Source organism: Dipodomys merriami, unplaced genomic scaffold (genome assembly GCF_024711535.1).
Source record: "Dipodomys merriami isolate MVZ:Mamm:240054 unplaced genomic scaffold, mDipMer1.0.p SCAF_28, whole genome shotgun sequence".
NCBI lineage: Eukaryota > Metazoa > Chordata > Mammalia > Rodentia > Heteromyidae > Dipodomys > Dipodomys merriami.
The window spans coordinates 11262408-11281047 of NW_027204270.1; the positions used below are offsets into that span (position 1 = coordinate 11262408).

The 18640-nt window shown below is 58.3% G+C and overlaps 1 protein-coding gene across 5 annotated transcripts in view; it reads left to right on the top strand.

Annotated features, from left to right (window-relative positions):
- Ahdc1 (AT-hook DNA binding motif containing 1) overlaps positions 1-18640 on the top strand; it is a 70369-nt gene that overhangs the window by 40348 nt on the left and 11381 nt on the right. For 2 of the 5 annotated variants that reach the window (XM_070037524.1, XM_070037525.1), the window contains exons 3-6: positions 4928-5103; positions 11809-12025; positions 12169-12206; positions 12512-17428. In XM_070037524.1, the coding sequence (XP_069893625.1) occupies positions 12586-17385 (4800 nt within the window). In that variant the 5' untranslated portion in view covers positions 4928-5103; positions 11809-12025; positions 12169-12206; positions 12512-12585 and the 3' untranslated portion in view covers positions 17386-17428. Of the gene's footprint in view, positions 1-4927; positions 5104-11794; positions 12026-12168; positions 12207-12511; positions 17429-18640 lie in introns of all 5 variants that reach the window. The other 3 variants (XM_070037520.1, XM_070037521.1, XM_070037523.1) reach the window with 2 other exon arrangements.

Below are 18640 nucleotides of genomic sequence, written 5' to 3' on the forward strand. Positions count from 1 at the left end.
TAGTCCATTCCTTCCTCTTTCCAATAAAGCAGCCTCCCATACTACTGCTGCCTCTTGTTCTCCTGGGGCTACTTCACAGGTGTGGAGCCTGAGATGCCGGAAGACGAGGTTCCTTGTGAGAAAGCAGCAGAGCAGGGAGCCGGCTCACTGGCCTCCCCTCCCCCCACCCCCAGCTTTTTTCTGACCCTGCCACTTCCTTGGCCTCCCCTTCCTTCTCTCTGAAGCCAAAGAGGCTGAGTGGCTGCTCCAAGGTCACCCAGCCTGACCTGGGAGGAGCTCAGACTTGAACCCGGGCCTCTTGGCTCCTGGCCTCCCTTACCATTCTGGCCAGCAGGCCAGGCCTGTTCCCTGGGTGAGTCATACCCCTGGACTTTGTCCTTCTTGTCCCCAGTCCTGTGGCCTGAAGTTTAGAGAGGGGGCCTTTGGAAGGAAGAGGGCCACCGTTGATGGTACAGAGGGTATCAGGCCCTTGCCCCTCCTCCCTCCTTCAGGAGTGCGTGGCGCCAGCGGCCGCTGACCTTAGCCACAGTCCTTTCTCCAAGGCGCATTCTGCCCCCTCCCTAGAAGCACAGCCACACCATGTGTGACACCAAACTAGAGATGGGGCGGGGCCAGGGCTTGGAGAGGTGGCGTTTCCAGGTTGTGCGTGTGCCCAGGCAGCCTCCTGCCCAGTGCTCCTCTCAGGCACCAGGCCTGGCGGCTTGGGGCTTGGTGACCCCGGCAGAAGGCCACAGCACCTCCCCTCCCCCCGTGTCCAGGGAGCAAGGGCACACCCAGAGCCCCGTGTGCCTCCACCTCCTCCTGGGGCCAGAGGTGTTTGTCACTGGGGCAACGTGTAGCTTCGCCCGGCTCTGGCAGTGGTGGCATTCATGCCCTGTGAGCTGTGACACCTCGGCGGGCAGAGGACAGCACCGTGACAGTGACAGGGAAGGGACATGGGTGGACTGCCACCTGTCTAAAGCAGGGAGGGACTCAGAGAAGGGGTGAGGTCGTGAGCCCGCCGCACGCTGCGGCTCTGGAGGGCTGGGAAGAGGTTTGTCCCGCGGGGAGTGGCTGTTCTAGTAGGCTGTGTGTGACAGGTTCTGTGCATCCCACATCCTGTCAGTGGGTGTTGGGGTGCCTGCTTAGGTAGTTACAGTGTCGTGAGGGCTGACAACCGGAGACCTGTCTCATGCTGTCAAAGGGTGTCGCGTGGGACCATCTCACACTCGCCGTGGCGCCTCCTGTCACAAGGGTTGTCTCAGCCTGTCTGCTTGTTGTGCAGAGTGACCTGTGTGATGGTCTCTTGTTGCTAGGAAGTTGTCAGTCACTCGGGAGCTCAGGTCTCACCCAGAGCCGTGTCCCATGGTGTGGGCTGGCAGTTGGCGGGGTCTTCCCCACGCAGACCACAGGGCCCCAAAGGGCCGGCTAGAGGAAACACTTCTGCCCTGAGCACAGGACAAGTGTGTGTGGGGGGAGTGTCACAGTGCCACATGACCTACCTACCTACCTTCTGACCCGGCCCTTGGGACTGCGCCCTAGGAGGAAGGAAAGTGGGCGTTTTTCAGGTTGTGTGGGAAGGGGCCTTTGGGCCCAGGCAAGGGTTTGCCTGGGAGGCGTGGTCCCCACAGGCTGGGGACCCTGTTCCCTACCTCTTCTGCCCCCGAAACTGTTAAACTAATTAAGGCTGTGGAGCCGCAGGATTAATCGGGGCAGCGCGGCGCAGGCCGGGAGCTCAGGTAGTCGATTAGTGCGCCGCGGAGGATATTGGATTTCTGAACCGCAAGTCAGCACTATTCGGGCCTGTTATCTCCCAGGCTAGAGGGTCAGCAGGCGGGAGGCCCAGGCGCTGGCCGCCCCCGCCCGCCCCGGGCATCCACACCCCTGCCCGCGCAGCCTGGCCCACCCTATCTACCTCAACGTCCTTTCCGGGCTTCAACTGTTGCCTGATCCCCGCTTGCCCCTCCCCACTGCCATCTCTGTTGCCTCTTCCCCCAGGCCCCTCTCCTTGCTGTCTTTCTCCCTCTGAGTCCTTTGTGGCCTGCACTCACGCTCTGCCTGACCCACACCTGCCTCTCAGCCTCTCTGACCGATGGGTCTCAGCCTGCCGCCGCCCCCCCCCCCTTCCTGAACCTTGTCTGCCTAGATCCCCCACTGTCTCTGTTCTACCTTTCACCGCCACTCACTGTCTCTGGTTTTTCATTTGTGTGCCTGCCTCTCACGGTCTCTCACGTCTCTGTCTCTCTGTGTATCTCTGGTTGCCTGTCTTCTCTCTCTCTCTCTCTCTCTCTCTCTCTCTCTCTCTCTCTCTTGTGTGGTCTCGGCTGGTGTCTGTAACCAGAACAAATCTCCCCCAGCCAACACCCCCTGAACAAGGAGGCCAGAGCAGCTAATGGGAAACATGTGATTCTGCCTTGCGCCTGGAGCACCGTGAAGGGAGCCTTAGTCCCAGCCCAGCTCCCCCTTGCCGCATTCCCCTCCCCCCTCCCCCCCCCTCCGCCTCCCCAGCTTGAGTGGGCAAGTTCCTTAGCCATTTACATGGAAGGGGGCTGACATTTATCAGTTGGGGACCATCGGGCTATGGAGGGGCTGGGGCAGCTGCTCCCTCATCCTCTGGGTCGGTGGACCCCAAGCAGATTCCCCCCCTCCCCCCGCTGCTATATGTAGGAGAACAAGGCCAAGAGGGGCTGAGCCATGGAGGCCTGGATGGGGGACAGCCAGTCTACCCCCCCCCAAAAAAAGGGCTCTAGAGCCACCCAAATTTCCATCTTTTCCACCCTCCTGGGCCTCTGGGAAGCTGAAGAGGTGGGGGCTCCCTGAGCTTGGGGGCTGCTGGGCGGCATTTCTGTGCCCACCCAACCACAGGGCCGGGGGCAGCTGAGAGGAGGGAGGCTCTGGCAGGTTGGAATTCTCCTTCTCTGCCTGTGGATAAATTGTCCCTAATCCAGGCTTGGGGAGTTGTCTGGCTCCTACAGAGAGAGAGAGAGAGAGAGAGAGAGAGAGAGAGAGAGAGAGAGAGAGAGAGAGGAGGGAGGGGGAAGCAGGCACATACAAACACAGTGACACAGGCACACTGTCTCACAAAGGGTCTTTCCTGTGTGTGCGTGCACACCACTAACACAAAGGCAGCACACAAACACCGAGGCCCACGGTGCTGTGGCACAGACCATCTCACACATGGGGACACTGACACAGCTACACGAGCACAGACACACAGTGGCATGGTACTGCTCTTCCAAGGACCCGCCAACACACACACACACACACACACACACACACACACACATACACACACACACACACACAGATGCCTGGGGTGCAGACACTATTAAGGTCATACAAATCCACATACTCACAGACGTACCCATAAGCACATGCTGACCTGTGGCAAAGCAGACCGACAGGGACACCATGACCCTGATAACCTACAGAAAGAAAGAGGTAGGAGGGAAACAGTGCTGATGTGCAGTGACACAGTGCCTGCAGTCACAGGCCTGGAGATTACAAACCTGCAGGGACAGTGGAGGATCAGCCCCCACCGCCCAACACACCCAGAGAGCTGAGACAGGCAGGAGCCAGTTTTGGCTCCTGACACGGTGAGTGAGATACAGAGCCAGGCACAGTGTGTACACACGTACGCATACGCACAGCCTGACTACAGCTGGGCACACCTGTCACACACAGGCACTTACATCTCTGTCCTCTTAGGCACAACTAGATGCACACTCAATAGAATAGAAACAACTGGTGCCCATAGCCACACGTCTAGGTAACCACACATAGAGTCCACTCATCAGTCTCCTGGCATGTACACACTCTGACACACAATGGACGCACAAGCTATGAAGGAACAAACACATGGTCCTACACGTTTATACTTTGTTCTGTATGTGGTGCCAGAGATCGAACCCAGGACCTCTGTAGGGTACGCTAATGCTAGGCAAGCACCCTGCCACTGAGCCCCATCTCCATCTTCCATACATGGACATGCTTAAGCATGCATGTACTCACACAGGTGTACAGAAATGCAGACAAGCTAAGTAGACCCAGAAACTCACCGTTACAGGTGTATTTACCCAGACAACTGAACACTCACAGCCGTGTGTTTACACAGCCGAAATCTCTATCACACACATACATATTCCCAGGCAACCAGAACCTAGAAGCAGTCCATGAGGCCTGGTTCCCAGACCCCCTCTGGGCTTCAGTACAGACCTCAGGGCGGCATACAAATGGGCTGGAAGGGGGGGTGCTCTTGAGGAAGGCCATGGTTATTAAAGAAAACAAGAGACAGAACCAGTTGCTGCTGGAGACGGGCAAGCACCAGCTGCATATGCATCCTCGTGGAAATCTGTGTCCACACCACTGCGAACAGCCACTCTCCCACCCGTGCAGAGAACGGGCTCTTAGTACACACAGCTTCCGTAGAGTGCTCCCATTTGAGGGATGAGAACAGGAGAAACCAGAGAGGGTCCTCCTGGCTTACACTGATGAGCCAAGGCCTATCTGCCTCTTCAAAGCCAGGTTCCTTCAACCATTGTGTGTATGTAGACATACAAACATGCTGCTTCCCTTTGGGCTGGGAATGTGGCTTCGTGGTAAAGTGCTTGCGTAGCATGCACGAAGCCCTGGGTTCGATTCCTCAGTACCACATACACAGAAAAGGCTGGAAGTGGCAGCTCTCAAGTGGTAGAGTGCTAGCCTTGAGCAAAAGAAGCTCAGGGACAGTGCCCAGGCCCTGAGTTCAAGCCGCAGGATTGAAGAGAGAGAGAGAGAGAGAGAGAGAGAGAGAGAGAAACAGACTTACAACTCTGCCACAGGATGTGGTTGGAGCTGGATTAGACCCATGTAGAATAGCCTCCTCCTAGTTCATTGTCCCTCTGTGCTCTGCCGTGGGTGGCTCCCTGCATCCGTGCTCATACCTACTGTGCTATGTTTGCTTCCACAGATGGGAGCTTGCCTGATTGTCTGCCCATCGGCCTGGACCCCAGAGCCCGCCCAGCTGAGTGTGTGCAGAGGGCCCCAGGTGAGGGGCTATACTCAGGCCTCCACGGAGACCACCCTGGAGACGCTGGTGAAGACGAGCCGTTCCTGCTGAGCCAGGCCTCTGCACAGCCTGCTCAGGTAACTAAGCGGAAGTCGGGCCTGGGCCTGGGCCTTGTGCCTGTGCTAGTCCTTCAGGGATCCCCTCCCAATATAGACTGAGAAGAGGCTCTTAAGTCAAGAATCAACAGATATTGGCCCAGATTATTCAACTTCCCCACTGTCCAGAAAGGGAAACTAGGACTCACGGATATCCAGTGAGTGCCACTTGATAGTGCCCGGTGGCCAGCCCTATAGAACCCCTTTAGACAGAGTCTGTGGAAGGAAGCAGAGAGCTGGGAGGCTGAGACGAGGTGCTGGGAGAACTTAGGTTGTCCAGGTGTGCTAGGAAGCCCGGTGGACCTCGAGGGGGTTGGACAGTGGCAGGACCTGCCCAGGTTAGCCCACTGTGGTTCCCTGCGGCGGGGGCCAGGTAGGGCTGCCCTGCCCTGCCGAGGCAACTCCCTGAACTGACACATGAAGCCTGGGGCTCCGGGAAGCTCCCTAGAACCCAGCCTGCTAGGGACCCCACCCAGCTTCCAAAGGAGCATTCCTGGGGCCTGAGGTCTGGGGGTGGGGCCTCTTGGGATGGGTAGGGTAGGGAGGTAGGGCTGTGGGAGGATCAAGTTGAGTATGCTACCTGTCTGTAAATGCCCTGGCGGGCAGGCTTGGGTGCAAGCAGGTGTGTGTGTCGGGCTCTGTCCCCAGGTGCCCAGGGTTGTGTACACAGGAATTATGTAAGTGGACTAGGCTGGGGGTGGGTGGGTCAAGGACTTTCTGTGTGGTGCTCTGGAGTGGTGAGTGTGTGGGATGCGGGCTAGCTTCTGGGAAGCTGTGGGCACAGGGGGTATGTGGGACACAGGGGCTCTGTGGATACTGGGGAGGAGACCTGAGCCCTCTACAGTGGCAGGATGTGTGCCCAAGGTTCTGGGTGCACGGTGGGGTGGCATGTGCACATGGCTCCATTTGTGCTTTGGAGGTGGGCCGGGCAAGCCTGGAGCAGAGCTGGGCTCAGCAGTGCCCAGCCTGGTGGCCAAATCGCTGAAGTCACTTCCTTTCCAGCAGTGACTTTCCAGGGGGAGGAGTTCTTCAGACCTGGGCGGGAGGCAGGGGCGGGGCAGGAGCCCAGCTCACTCTCTGGGGAGAGTGGGGGGAGGTGAGAGGTGGGAGGATGGCCTGGTGGGGCTGGAGGAGAGAGTCCTTAGGGAGACGGAAGGAAAGACAAGGACAGGAGCCTGGAAGGGCCGAGGGCAGGAGGGGATGGGGGTGGAGCAGAGCGGGAAGCTCAGTCCCTGGGTGACCTCAGAGGGAGGAAGGGAGGGCCACCAACAGGGTGACCCTCGAGTCCAGCGAGAGCTGGCAGTGCCGCCCACACACCTGGCACCCGGGGCAGGGGGCTGGCAGGGGGCGGTTCAGGGACAGACCTGCTTGCCAGGTGCCCTGCTCTGGACAGGAAGAGGGTGGGCGAGGGCTGCACAAAGGAGCTCTGTGTGGTTGGGGGTAGGGTGGGGTGTGCCGTGCTGTGTAGTGCTGTGCTGGGGGTGGGGGGGGTGATGGCCTTGGAGGCGGGGCAGGACCAGCTCCCCTTGGGGGCATCAGCGGCTCCAAGGGGACACCTAGTGGCAAGGGAAGGTAGTACATCTGGATGATTGGTGGGAGGTGGTGACTAGCAGCTGGGAGGAAGACAGAAGTCAAAAATGATAGAAATGATAGTTGGGACTAGGACAGTTGGAGGAAACAGGCTGAGAGGAGGCTGAATCTCTGGAGAACCAAACTTGGTTTTAGAGGAGCCCAACCAAACTAAATTCAGACTCCAGCAGAGACTGAATGCCAATAAACCTTTAAATGCCAATAAGTGACCGATATCATCACTCTTTCCATCAGTGCTACTTTTGTTGTTATTTGGAGCTAGGATCAGGGAAGATCTGCAGATGGGGTGAGCAGGTAGGGGGCTGAAGGGAAGAAAACTGAGAGTGTGATGATGCCTAGTTCCTGGAAGGAGGGAAAGAGCTGAGCCTGTTTGGTGAGGCCCTAAAGGGGAAGGGAAGTATGGGGAGAGTGTCAGGGCGGCCTTGTTTCCTACTGCCCAGAGGAAGGGGACATCCCTGGGCCTTCAGGCCAGACTGGGAGGGGAACGGGAGAAGGGAGTACATGCAGGCTGGGGAGAGAGGGTCATGAGGCCGGAAGTGAGAGCTGGGGCTGGCAGCCTGGCTCCCCTGGGGAGACTGTGGGTGGGGGAGGGGGCTGGGGAAGGGGTGGGGTGGTCACAGCCACAGTGGGGAGGGTGGGGCTGGGGACTCAAGGATGTGGGCTGGAGCTTCCCGGCACTGAGCCGTGCAGGTTGGGGCCCCTCCCAGCTCGCTGGTGTCCCCGTGGGCAAGCTCAGACACACTGACCCAGAAGCAGCCAGCAGACAGAAGGACTCTTTCCACTTTGTTCTCAGAGCTGGGCTAGGTGGTATCCTTGGGAGGGGCCAAGAGAATGGCTGCCTGCTGGGGCGGGGGCGGGGGAGGGGATCCAGCTCCTTCCCTCAGATCCTGGAGGCTGCAAAAGAGAAGCAGTGGACAGAGTCGGGAGGACGTTGCCAAAGGTCTTCACGGGTGGGTGGAACAGAAGCCACCACTGGGGAGGAGGTTTATCTCCTCTGCCAAGATCACACCCTTAGGCCCCAAGTGGGAGGTCTCCATTGCCTGTAGGGTTGGTGAGCCTTTTACCTGTGGAAAGTAGGGGCTGGTGGCTTCTGGTGGGTGTCTCCAAAGAGGGCAGCAGCAGCCAGAGGGCCACCATGCTATCGGAGACTGCAGAATCTCTCCAAGGCTCTCCCTCTAAAGCAGTAGCCCTAACCTGGGAGGGGACAGGTCCACAGCCAGACGGACACAGGAGAGAGCCAAGCCTTGAGTGAGCCAATAGGTGGGACAATGAGGAGCCGCCACTGAGGCCTGGGCCCTGCTGAGAGGGAAGGAACTATAGGCAGAGCAGTGGTCCACCTAGAGAAAAGCAACAAAAGGGCCCTTCATGTGCTCTGTGTGGCCTCAGGCAAAGTCTGTCTCTTCCCTCTTCCCATCTCAGTCTCCTCATCTGAAATGGAAGGGCATGAGATGGCACTAGAACAGTGTACCCACTGGGGTAACGGATTAAAAATACAGATCCCCAGATGTCCCTCAGATGTGTGAGTCAGACTCCCCTGGACTAGGGCCTGGGTATCTGGAATGTTACACAGCTCCCCCAGGCCCAGGGTTTGGAAGCCAATGGCTTAGATAATTTTAAGGTCCCTCCCAGCCTTAAATTAGACCACAGCTTGGAAGGAGCATTTCCAGAAGTGGCTAAAAGAGAGTTGTGAGGGGCTGGGAGTAGAAAGAGGCTTTGGCCTTAGGGCAGAATTAGGAAGCAGCCTCTGAGCAGCTGTGTGACTTCAGGCAAGTTTCACCAGGGCTCTAGACCTGTTTTCCTTGTACCTAGGGGATAATAAACCATCCGTGCCTCCTGGGCTGCTGTGAGACTCCGTGGATCATATGGGGCACAAAGGAATATCCTTTGTCACACCAGCCTGGCCTGAGCCAGCTTTGAAGTCTTCCTATGGAATGACAACTCTGGGCAGTACGGCAGCCAGTTAAGAGTCTCTACCTGTCTGTAGTGGGAGGTGGGCCCTGGGGACCCACTGCTAAGTCAGGATCAAACACTGGGCACTGGCCATTGTGAGGGGGGAGGGGGTTGTTGGTTTTTTTGTTGATTTTGTTGGTTGTGGGGCTTGAATTCTGGGCTTGGGCACTGTCCCTGAGCTCTTCAACACAAGGCCAGCACTCTACCACTTGAGTCACAGAGCCACTTCTGGTCTTCTGGTGGTTTAGTGGAGATAAGAGTCTCATGGACTTTCCTGCCCAGGCTGGCTGGCTTTGAACTGTGATCCTCAGATCTTAGCCTCCTAAGTAGCTAGGGCATCAGGCGTGAGCCACCAGCACCCCAGCCATTGTGTCTCTTAAGACCTTCACAGTGATCAGCTCCCATCCAGTCCCCCGACCTCCAAGATCCTAGCTCCTGGGTATCAGCCCAACTCTTGAGAGTTTTCAGACTCTCTTGGGAGTCAAACATGCCTGGATCTAAATCCCAGCTCTGCCCTGACCAGCCCAGGGAGTCACTCAGTAAATATTTATGTAGCATCCATAGCCCAGGCTTTGGGGTCAGAGGAGACAGCAGTAAACAAGACAGATGTGATCCCTGCCCCTGAGGAGCCAACATTCTCAGGGCAGACACACGAAACAGCTAGTCACACCAGTAATTGATTACAGTTGTGATAAATACTATAAAGGTGAAATAGATAGGGCCCTGAGAGTAAGTAGCAAAGGCCTTGACCCAAGCCAGAGGTAGGATGGGGCTTCGGAGAGAGTTCAAAGATTCGCCCTTTCCATGTCCTTGTCTGGCTCTCTCTCAGAGTCTTCCTTGGCTCTTTTGGAGCTAGAGAAGAATAAGAAGGAACTTCATGAGAGCCAGGTATGGATGGTGGTGTATGTCTGTAAACCCAGCACTATGGAAGCAAAGTAAGGGGATTGTGAGTTCCAGCCAGCTGGGCTATGTGTTAAGACCCTGTCTTTAAAAAGAGAAATAAACTTGCCGGGCGCTGGTGGCTCACGCCTGTAATCCTAGCTACTCAGGAGGCTGAGATCTGAGGATCGCGGTTCAAAGCCAGCCCGGGCAGGAGAGACTGTGAGACTCCTATCTCCAATAAACCATCAGAAAACCGGAAGTGGCGCTGTAGCTCAAGTGGTAGAGCACTAGCCTTGAGCTGAAGAGCTGAGGGACAGTGCCCAGGCCCAGAATTCAAGCCCCACGACCGACAAAAAAAAAAAAAAAAAAAAAGAGAAATAAACTGGGTGCCAGTGGCTCATGCCTATAAGCCTAGCCTACTCCGGAGGCTGATATCCCAGGATCATGGTTCAAAACCAGCCTGGGCAGGAAAGTCCGTGAGACTGATCACCAATTAATGACCCAAAAACTGGAAGTGGCACTGTGGCTCAAGTGGTAGAGCGCTTGCCTTGAGTTGAAGGATGCAGGGACAATACCCAGGCTCAGAGTTTAAGCCCCACGACCAACAAATAAAAAAAGAGAGAGAAATAGCCAGGCATTGGTAGCTTATACCTGTAATACTACCTACTCAGGAGGCTGAGATCTGAGGATTGAGGTTCAAAGCCAGCCCAGGCAGGAAATTCTGGAGACTCTTATCACCAATTAACCACCAGAAACCGGGAAGTGGTGCTGTGGCTCAAAAGTGGTAGAGTGCTCACCTTGAGCTAAAGAGATCAGGGATAGTACCCAGGCCCAGAGTTCAAGCCCCACAACCAACAAAGAGAGAGAGAAATAGCTTCATGAGAAAAGGCAAGGTTGATAGCTCCATCTGCCATATTCATTTATTCAACCAGTGTGTGTGTGTGTGTGTGTGTGTGTGTGTGTGTGTGCATATGCACACACGCATGCGCTCGCATGCCAGTACTAGGGCTTGCACCCAGGGCCTGTGCTTTGTCTCTTAGCTTTTTTGCTCAAGGCTAGCACTTTATCACTTCAGCCACAGCTCTACTTCTGGCTTTTTGTTTTTTTTTTTGTTTTTTTTTTTTTTTTTTGGGTCCGGTCGTGGGGCCTGAACTCTGGGCTTGGGCACTGTCCCTCAGCTCTTCAGCTCAAGGCTAGCGCTCTACCACTTGAGCCACAGCGCCACTTCCGGCTTTTTTCTTTTTGCTTATGTGGTGCTGAGGAATCGAACCCAGGGCCTTGAGCATGCAAGGCAAGCGCTCTACCACTGAGCCACCTTCCCAGCCCCTGGCTTTTTGGTTTTTAATTAGAGATAAAGAGTCTCACAGACTTTCCTGCCAAGACTGGCTTAGAACAGTGATCCTCAGATCTCAACCTCCTGAATAGGATTACAAGGAGGAGCCACCAGAGCCCAGCCAACCCATGTCTTGTTGAATACTTCTGTGAGCCACATGCTGTTCTGGTATTCTGGGCCTTTATGAGTGTTGGAGGTACTGGGTCTTGAACTCAACTTGGAGGCGGGCCCCCTACTCTTTGTTTGTTTTTGCCAGTTGTGGGGCCTGAACTCTGAGCCTGGGCGCTGTCCCTCAGCTCTTCAGTTCAAGGCTAGCATTCTACCACTTGAGCTACAGCGCCACTTCTGGCTTTTTCTGCTTATGTGGTGCTGAGGAATCGAACCCAGGGCCTCATGCATGTAAGGCAAGCGCTCTACCACTGAGCCACCTTCCCAGCCCCTGGCCCCTAATTCTTGAACTATGCTTGCAGCCTCCCACATGCTGTTGTGGGTGTTGGGAGATAGATTCCGTGAAAATGACAGACACCCTTGCCCCCATGGTACTTAGGGCCTTCAGTAGATGATTTCTGTAAAAATGGGTGAGGATAATTGTATTGATCTCAGATTCGAAGGGGGATTAAGTGAGATAATCTATATTAAGTGCTTGGCCCACTGTTGGCAGTAGAGAAAGTATCCCCAAAATATAGGTTTTTATTGTTGACTCTAGTGATTGCTAGACCTCTCACCTCAGGCACTCTTTAACTTTTTCTTTGCAGTTCTTATCCCACTAATAATTAAATCATTTGTGATTATCTGACCAATGTCTGCTTATCCAGTCCTTGTACAGAGTAGGCACCCCATAAATGAGTATGTCAATGAATGGTGTTACTTCATCTCTGAGCCTCCATTTCTTCATCTGCAAAATGGGGTTATTAATAGCCCCTACCTCACAGGATTGGTATGAAGAAATAAATGAAGCGATGCCTGGACAGCTTCCCACCCAGTGCCTGGCGCGCAGTAGGTGCTCACTAAACCTGAGCTGCGATGGTCCTTTCCAGGCGCTGTCCACACTCCAAGGCCTGGGCTCAGGCCGAAGTTGCTCTGCAACATCCCCAGCTGACAGCCAGCGACTGGCAGAGCCCCCAGGCACGGGGGCCCTTTCTCTCCCAGGTCAGCTGGGTGGGCACGCCGGAGGGGGCTGGGGGTGGCACTTGGAGGAGGCTGGGCCAGCGGGCAGGTGGGCAGGGATTGAGTGTGGCCATGAAATCATCATGTGGAGAATTCAGATCTGTTGCGTGTCTTGTTGTCCGCAGAGATTTCCAGTGTGACAGCCCAGGCGGCAGAGCCGAGGGTGAGTGGCTGGTATTCTGTTGTAATCTCCTCCGGGATGGGAGCAGAAAGGAGGGAGTCTTTGCCCACAACAGGACCTTCTGGCCCTCCCCTTAAGCTTGATCTGAAGTGGTCACCTCATCCAGCTAACGGGCCTCTCTGACACAGGATGTAGCAGGGGGGTCGGTTGTCTATGGGAGCCACAGGCGGCTCGGGGCAGGGCTGGAGCAGGAGGACGAGATGGTGGGGGGAGGATCGGGGGCTGCTTCTGTATGGGAGCTGCTGAGGAGGCGCAGTGTGGGACCTCCCGCTATCCTTCTCCTGCAGGTCCTGGTCCCGGCTTCTCGCACCCTCATGTCAGCCCCGGCCCCGCCCGGCGGCCCTCGGAGGACAAGGTCAGGATGCGTGTGAAGCCCCAGGGCCTGGTGGTGACTTCCAGTGCCGTGTGCAGCTCTCCTGACTACCTCCGGGAGCCCAAGTACTACCCCAGCGGTCCCCCCACCCCCCGGCCCTTACTTCCTACCAGGCCTCCCGCCAGCCCACCCGACAAGGCCTTCTCCACCCACACTTTCTCTGAGAATCCACGCCCACCCCCACGCCGGGACCCCAGCACCCGGCGCCCACCAGTCCTTGCCAAGGGAGACGACCCACTACCCCCTCGGGCAGCCCGGCCCATCTCCCAGGCCCGCTGCCCCACACCAGCCGCAGACGGTAACAGCTCCCGCTGCCACTGGGACAACGGCCGTGTGAACCTGCGTCCGGTGGTGCAGCTGATCGACATCATGAAGGACCTGACCCGGCTCTCGCAGGACCTGCAGCACAGCGGCGTGCATCTGGACTGTGGTGGGCTGCGGCTGAGCCGGCCCCCGGCCCCTCCCCCCGGGGACCTGCAGTACAGCTTCTTCTCCTCACCCAGTCTGGCCAACAGCATCCGCAGTCCTGAGGAGCGCACCACCCCTCATGCCAAGTCAGAGCGGCCTGGCCACCCCCTCTATGAGCCCGAGCCCGAACCTAGAGACAGTCCTCAGCCTGGTCAAGGCCATAGTCCTGGAGCTGCAGCTGCAGCCACGGGTCTGCCCCCCGAGCCCGAGCCAGATGGCCCTGATTACTCGGAACTCGCTGACGCTGACATCCTCAGTGAGCTGGCCTCCCTTACTTGCCCCGAGGCCCAACTGCTAGAGGCCCAGGCCCTTGAGCCGCCATCGCCAGAGCCAGAGCCTCAGCTTCTGGACCCCCAGCCCCGCTTCCTGGACCCGCAGGCGCTAGAGCCACTTGGGGAAGCTTTGGAGCTGCCACCCCTGCAGCCCCTTGCGGATCCTCTGGGACTGCCGAGCCTGGCCCTGCAGGCCCTGGATACACTTCCTGACTCGCTAGAATCCCAGCTACTCGATCCCCAGGCGCTTGACCCCTTGCCTAAGTTGCTGGATGTCCCTGGGCGCCGTCTGGAGCCCCAGCAGCCACTGGGACATTGTCCATTGGCTGAGCCCTTGCGCCTGGACTTGTGCTCACCCCATGGCCCTCCTGGGCCTGAGGGCCACCCCAAGTACGCCTTGCGGCGCACTGATAGGCCAAAGATTCTGTGTCGCCGGCGAAAAGCCGGCAGGGGTCGGAAGGCAGACGCTGGACCTGAGGGCCGCCTGCTGCCCCTGCCTATGCCTACGGGGCTGGCAGCTGCCCTCGCCGAGCCCCCACCGCCACCGCCTCCCCCGCCCCCCGCCCTGCCAGGCCCAGTCCCAGAGCTGGAGCCAGAGTCCTCCCAGACCCCAGGCGTCCCCACCCGCAAAAGCAAATGCCGGGGCGTCCGGCGCATGGTGGTGAAAATGGCGAAAATCCCTGTGTCGCTGGGGCGGCGGAACAAGACCACCTACAAGGTGTCGTCCTTGAGCAGCAGCCTGAGCGTGGAGGGCAAGGAGCTGGGCCTGCGCGTGTCCGCAGAGCCCACACCCCTGCTGAAGATGAAGAACAACGGGCGGAACGTGGTCGTGGTCTTCCCCCCGGGAGAGATGCCCATCATTCTCAAGCGGAAGCGCGGTCGCCCTCCGAAGAACCTGCTGCTGGGTCCCGGCAAGCCCAAGGAGCCAACCGTGGTGGCGGCCGAGGCGGCCACCGTGGCGGCGGCCACTCTGGCCATCCCAGAAGTGAAGAAACGACGGCGGCGGAAGCAAAAGCTGGCCTCGCCCCAGCCGTCCTATGCAGCTGATGCCAATGACAGTAAGGCCGAGTACTCGGACGTGCTCGCCAAGCTGGCCTTCCTGAACCGCCAGAGCCAGTGCGCCGGGCGGTGCTCCCCGCCCCGCTGCTGGACGCCCAGCGAGCCCGAGTCCGTACACCAGGCCCCGGACACGCAGAGCATCTCGCACTTCCTGCATCGCGTTCAGGGTTTCCGACGGCGTGGGGGCAAAACTGGTGGTTTTGGGGGCCGGGGCGGGGGTCACGCAGCCAAGGCCGCCCGGTGCTCCTTCAGTGACTTCTTCGAGGGCATCGGCAAGAAAAAGAAGGTGGTGGCCGTGGCGGCCCCTGGGGTTGGGGGTCCCGGCCTCACTGAGTTGGGACACCCCCGGAAACGGGGCCGAGGGGAGGTGGATGCCATGACTGGCAAGCCCAAGCGCAAGAGGAGGTCTCGGAAGAACGGGACTCTGTTTCCAGACCAGGTGCCCAGCGGCCCGGGCTTCGGAGAGGCCGGCGCTGAGTGGGGGGGAGACAAGGGTGGTGGCTGGGCCCCTCACCATGGGCACCCAGGCGGGCAAGCTGGCCGAAACTGTGGGTTCCAGGGGGCCGAGGCCCGGGCCTTCGCCTCCACGGGGCTGGAGAGCGGGGCCTCAGGCCGCGGCAGCTACTATGGCACGGGCGCACCCTCGGGCCAGACGGAGCTCAGCCAGGAACGCCAGAATCTCTTCACTGGCTATTTCCGCTCGCTGCTCGATTCCGATGACTCCTCCGACCTCTTGGACTTTGCCCTCTCAGCCTCTCGCCCAGAGTCCCGGAAGGCATCAGGCACCTATGCAGGGCCTCCCTCCAGTGCCCTGCCTGCCCAGCGGGGCCTGGCCACCTTCCCCAGCCGGGGAGCCAAGGCCAGCCCAGTGGCGGTGGGCAGCAGTGGGGGCGGGGCAGACCCCTCCTTCCAGCCTGTTCTTTCCAGTCGCCAGACCTTCCCACCAGGACGGGCAACGAGCTATGGGATAACCCCAGCCACTTCAGACTGTCGGGCGGCTGAGGCCTTCCCAAAGCTGGCACCCCCGCCCTCAGCTGTGGCGCGCTCTCCCACCACCCACCCCCCTGCCAACACCTACCCTCCCCAGTACGGTGGCTATGGGGCTGGACAAAGTGTGTTCGCCCCGGCCAAGCCCTTCTCGGGTCAGGACTGTGCTAACAGCAAGGACTGCAGCTTTGCCTACGGCAGTGGCAACAGCCTGCCTGCCTCTCCCAGCAGTGCCCACAGCGCTGGCTACGCGCCCCCTCCCGCTGGGGGCCCCTGCCTGCCCCCCGGCAAGGCCTCTTTCTTCAACAGCTCTGAAGGTACCCCCTTCTCCGGCTCAGCCCCCACTCCCCTGCGCTGTGATAGTCGTGCTAGCACCGTCTCCCCCGGTGGCTACATGGTGCCCAAGGGCACCACAGCGTCTGCCACCTCCGCAGCCTCTGCCGCCTCCTCCTCCTCCTCCTCCTTTCAGCCCTCGCCTGAGAACTGTCGGCAGTTTTCGGGGGCTTCTCAGTGGCCTTTCCGGCAGGGCTACGGAGGCCTGGACTGGGCCTCTGAGGCCTTCAGTCAGCTCTACAATCCCAGTTTCGACTGCCACGTCAGCGAGCCCAACGTGATCCTGGACATCTCCAACTACACGCCGCAGAAGGTGAAGCAGCAGACCACCGTGTCGGAGACCTTCTCCGAGTCCTCCTCCGACAGCACCCAGTTCAATCAGCCCGTCGGAGGGGGCGGTTTTCGGCGTGCCAACAGTGAGGCCTCCAGCAGCGAGGGCCAGTCGAGCCTGTCCAGCCTGGAGAAACTGATGATGGACTGGAACGAGGCATCCTCCGCCCCCGGCTACAACTGGAACCAGAGCGTCCTCTTCCAGAGCAGCTCCAAGCCCGGCCGTGGACGGCGGAAGAAGGTGGACCTGTTCGAGGCCTCGCATCTGGGCTTCTCCACATCTGCCTCGGCCACTGCCTCGGGCTACCCATCCAAACGAAGCACTGGGCCCCGGCAACCACGGGGTGGTCGGGGGGGTGGGGCTTGCTCAGCCAAGAAGGAGAGAGGTGGTGCAGCAGCCAAAGCCAAGTTCATCCCCAAGCCACAGCCGGTCAATCCGCTGTTCCAGGACAGCCCAGACCTTGGCCTCGATTACTACAGTGGGGACAGCAGCATGTCTCCACTGCCCTCACAGTCCAGGGCCTTCAGTGTGGGAGAACGGGATCCCTGTGACTTCATGGGACCCTACTCCATGAACCCATCCACACCTTCCGACGGCACTTTCGGCCAAGGCTTCCACTGCGACTCACCCAGCCTGGGTGCTCCTGAGCTGGATGGCAAGCATTTCCCACCACTGGCCCACCCGCCCACGGTGTTTGATGCTGGCCTGCAGAAGGCTTACTCGCCCACCTGCTCGCCCACACTAGGCTTCAAGGAAGAGCTCCGGCCACCACCCACAAAGCTGACTGCCTGCGAGCCCCTCAAGCATGGGCTCCAGGGGGCCAGCCTGGGCCACACAGCTGCAGCCCAGGCCCACCTGAGCTGCCGGGACCTGCCGCTGGGCCAGCCGCACTATGATTCCCCCAGCTGCAAGGGCACGGCCTATTGGTACCCACCGGGCTCCGCCGCCCGTAGCCCACCCTATGAAGGCAAGGTGGGATCGGGGCTGCTAGCTGACTTCCTGGGCAGGACGGAGGCCGCGTGCCTCAGTGCCCCTCACCTGGCTAGCCCACCAGCCACGCCCAAGGCCGACAAGGAGCCACTGGAGATGGCCCGGCCACCCGGTCCACCCCGTGGCCCTGCTGCAGCCGCTGCTGGCTATGGCTGCCCACTCCTTAGTGACTTGACCCTGTCCCCTGTGCCAAGGGACTCGCTGCTGCCCCTGCAGGACACTGCCTACAGGTATCCAGGCTTTATGCCACAGGCACATCCTGGCCTGGGTGGGGGCCCCAAGAGCAGCTTCCTGGGGCCCATGGCGGAACCTCACCCTGAGGACACATTCACCGTCACCTCCCTGTAGTGCCAACTGAAGTGCCAACTGGACCGTGAGGTTTTGTTCCTGGGTGAGTCTGGGGTTTGGGGTGGAGTGGGCAGAGGTCTGGGCAGTGGGCTAAAAATTGAGGATGTTAATGGTTAGACGGGAAGAAGAGGTACAGAGAGATGAGCAGGACTCATCTGCAGGATTCAAGGACAAACTGGGAGACCTGGCAGCAGGGAAGAGAGGCTCAGGATTAAGGGTTGTAGGGCTGGGAAGGTGGCTCAGTGGTAGAGCTCTTGCCTTGCATGCATGAGGCCCTGGGTTCCATTCCTCAGCACCACATAAGCAAAAAGAAAAAAAGCCGGAAGTGGCGCTGTAGCTCAAATGGTAGAGCGCTAGCCTTGAGCTGAAGAGCTGAGGGACAGCACCCAGGCCCAGAGTTCAGGCCCCACGACCGGACCCCAAAAAAAAAAAAGGATTAGGGGTTGTACAGCCTTGGGGCTGAAATGGAGCTTGGGTAGAAACCCAGCAGGACATTGGGAGATACCGATCATTGGCATGATAGGGAAAATACGGACTAGATAGGACCTTCTAGCTTGGTTTATCAAACAGATGTTTCCCTAGTGCATGCCTAGGCCTTGGGCAAGAAATTCTCACCACTTGACCTTTTACAAGGGAAAGTATTTACATCGTCCTGTGAGCCCAGGAAGGGAGAAGCAGGTCGGTCGTCCACTCAGGGCTAATCCAGAGTTGTAGGTCCATCGGACACTCTTGGCGCACCCCGTATGTTCTCATCACACACTCTGCAAGTGCTTGTGTAGAATGACCCAGAGGCTCCCCATTTGTCTTCCCCGGTACCTTTGATGGCTAATATTCAACATCTTTGGCCTGAGGTAGGCTCTGTGATCAGGGATTCACACGGGGACCGACTGTCCCTGGAAACCTGCCACCAATAACTGTCCCAGAGAGGATGTTTTGACCCTAAAGTCAGATCTTTTCCTCATAGCAAACGCATCTCTAAGTGACCAGTTAAATATTGTAAGGTAGTTTCAGGTGCTAGTGGCTCACTCCTATGATCCCAGCTACTCAGGAGGCTAAGACCTGAAAGATCACAGTTTGAAGCCAACCCAGACTGAAAACTCTTCCGACTCTTGTCTCCAATTAACCAACCAAAATCTGAAGGTGGAAGTGTGGCTTAACCACCACCCTTGAGCAAAAAAGCTAAGGCAGGGTACAAAGGTTCTGAGTTCAAATGTGTGTGTGTGTGTGTGTGTGTGCGCGCGCGCACACACACACA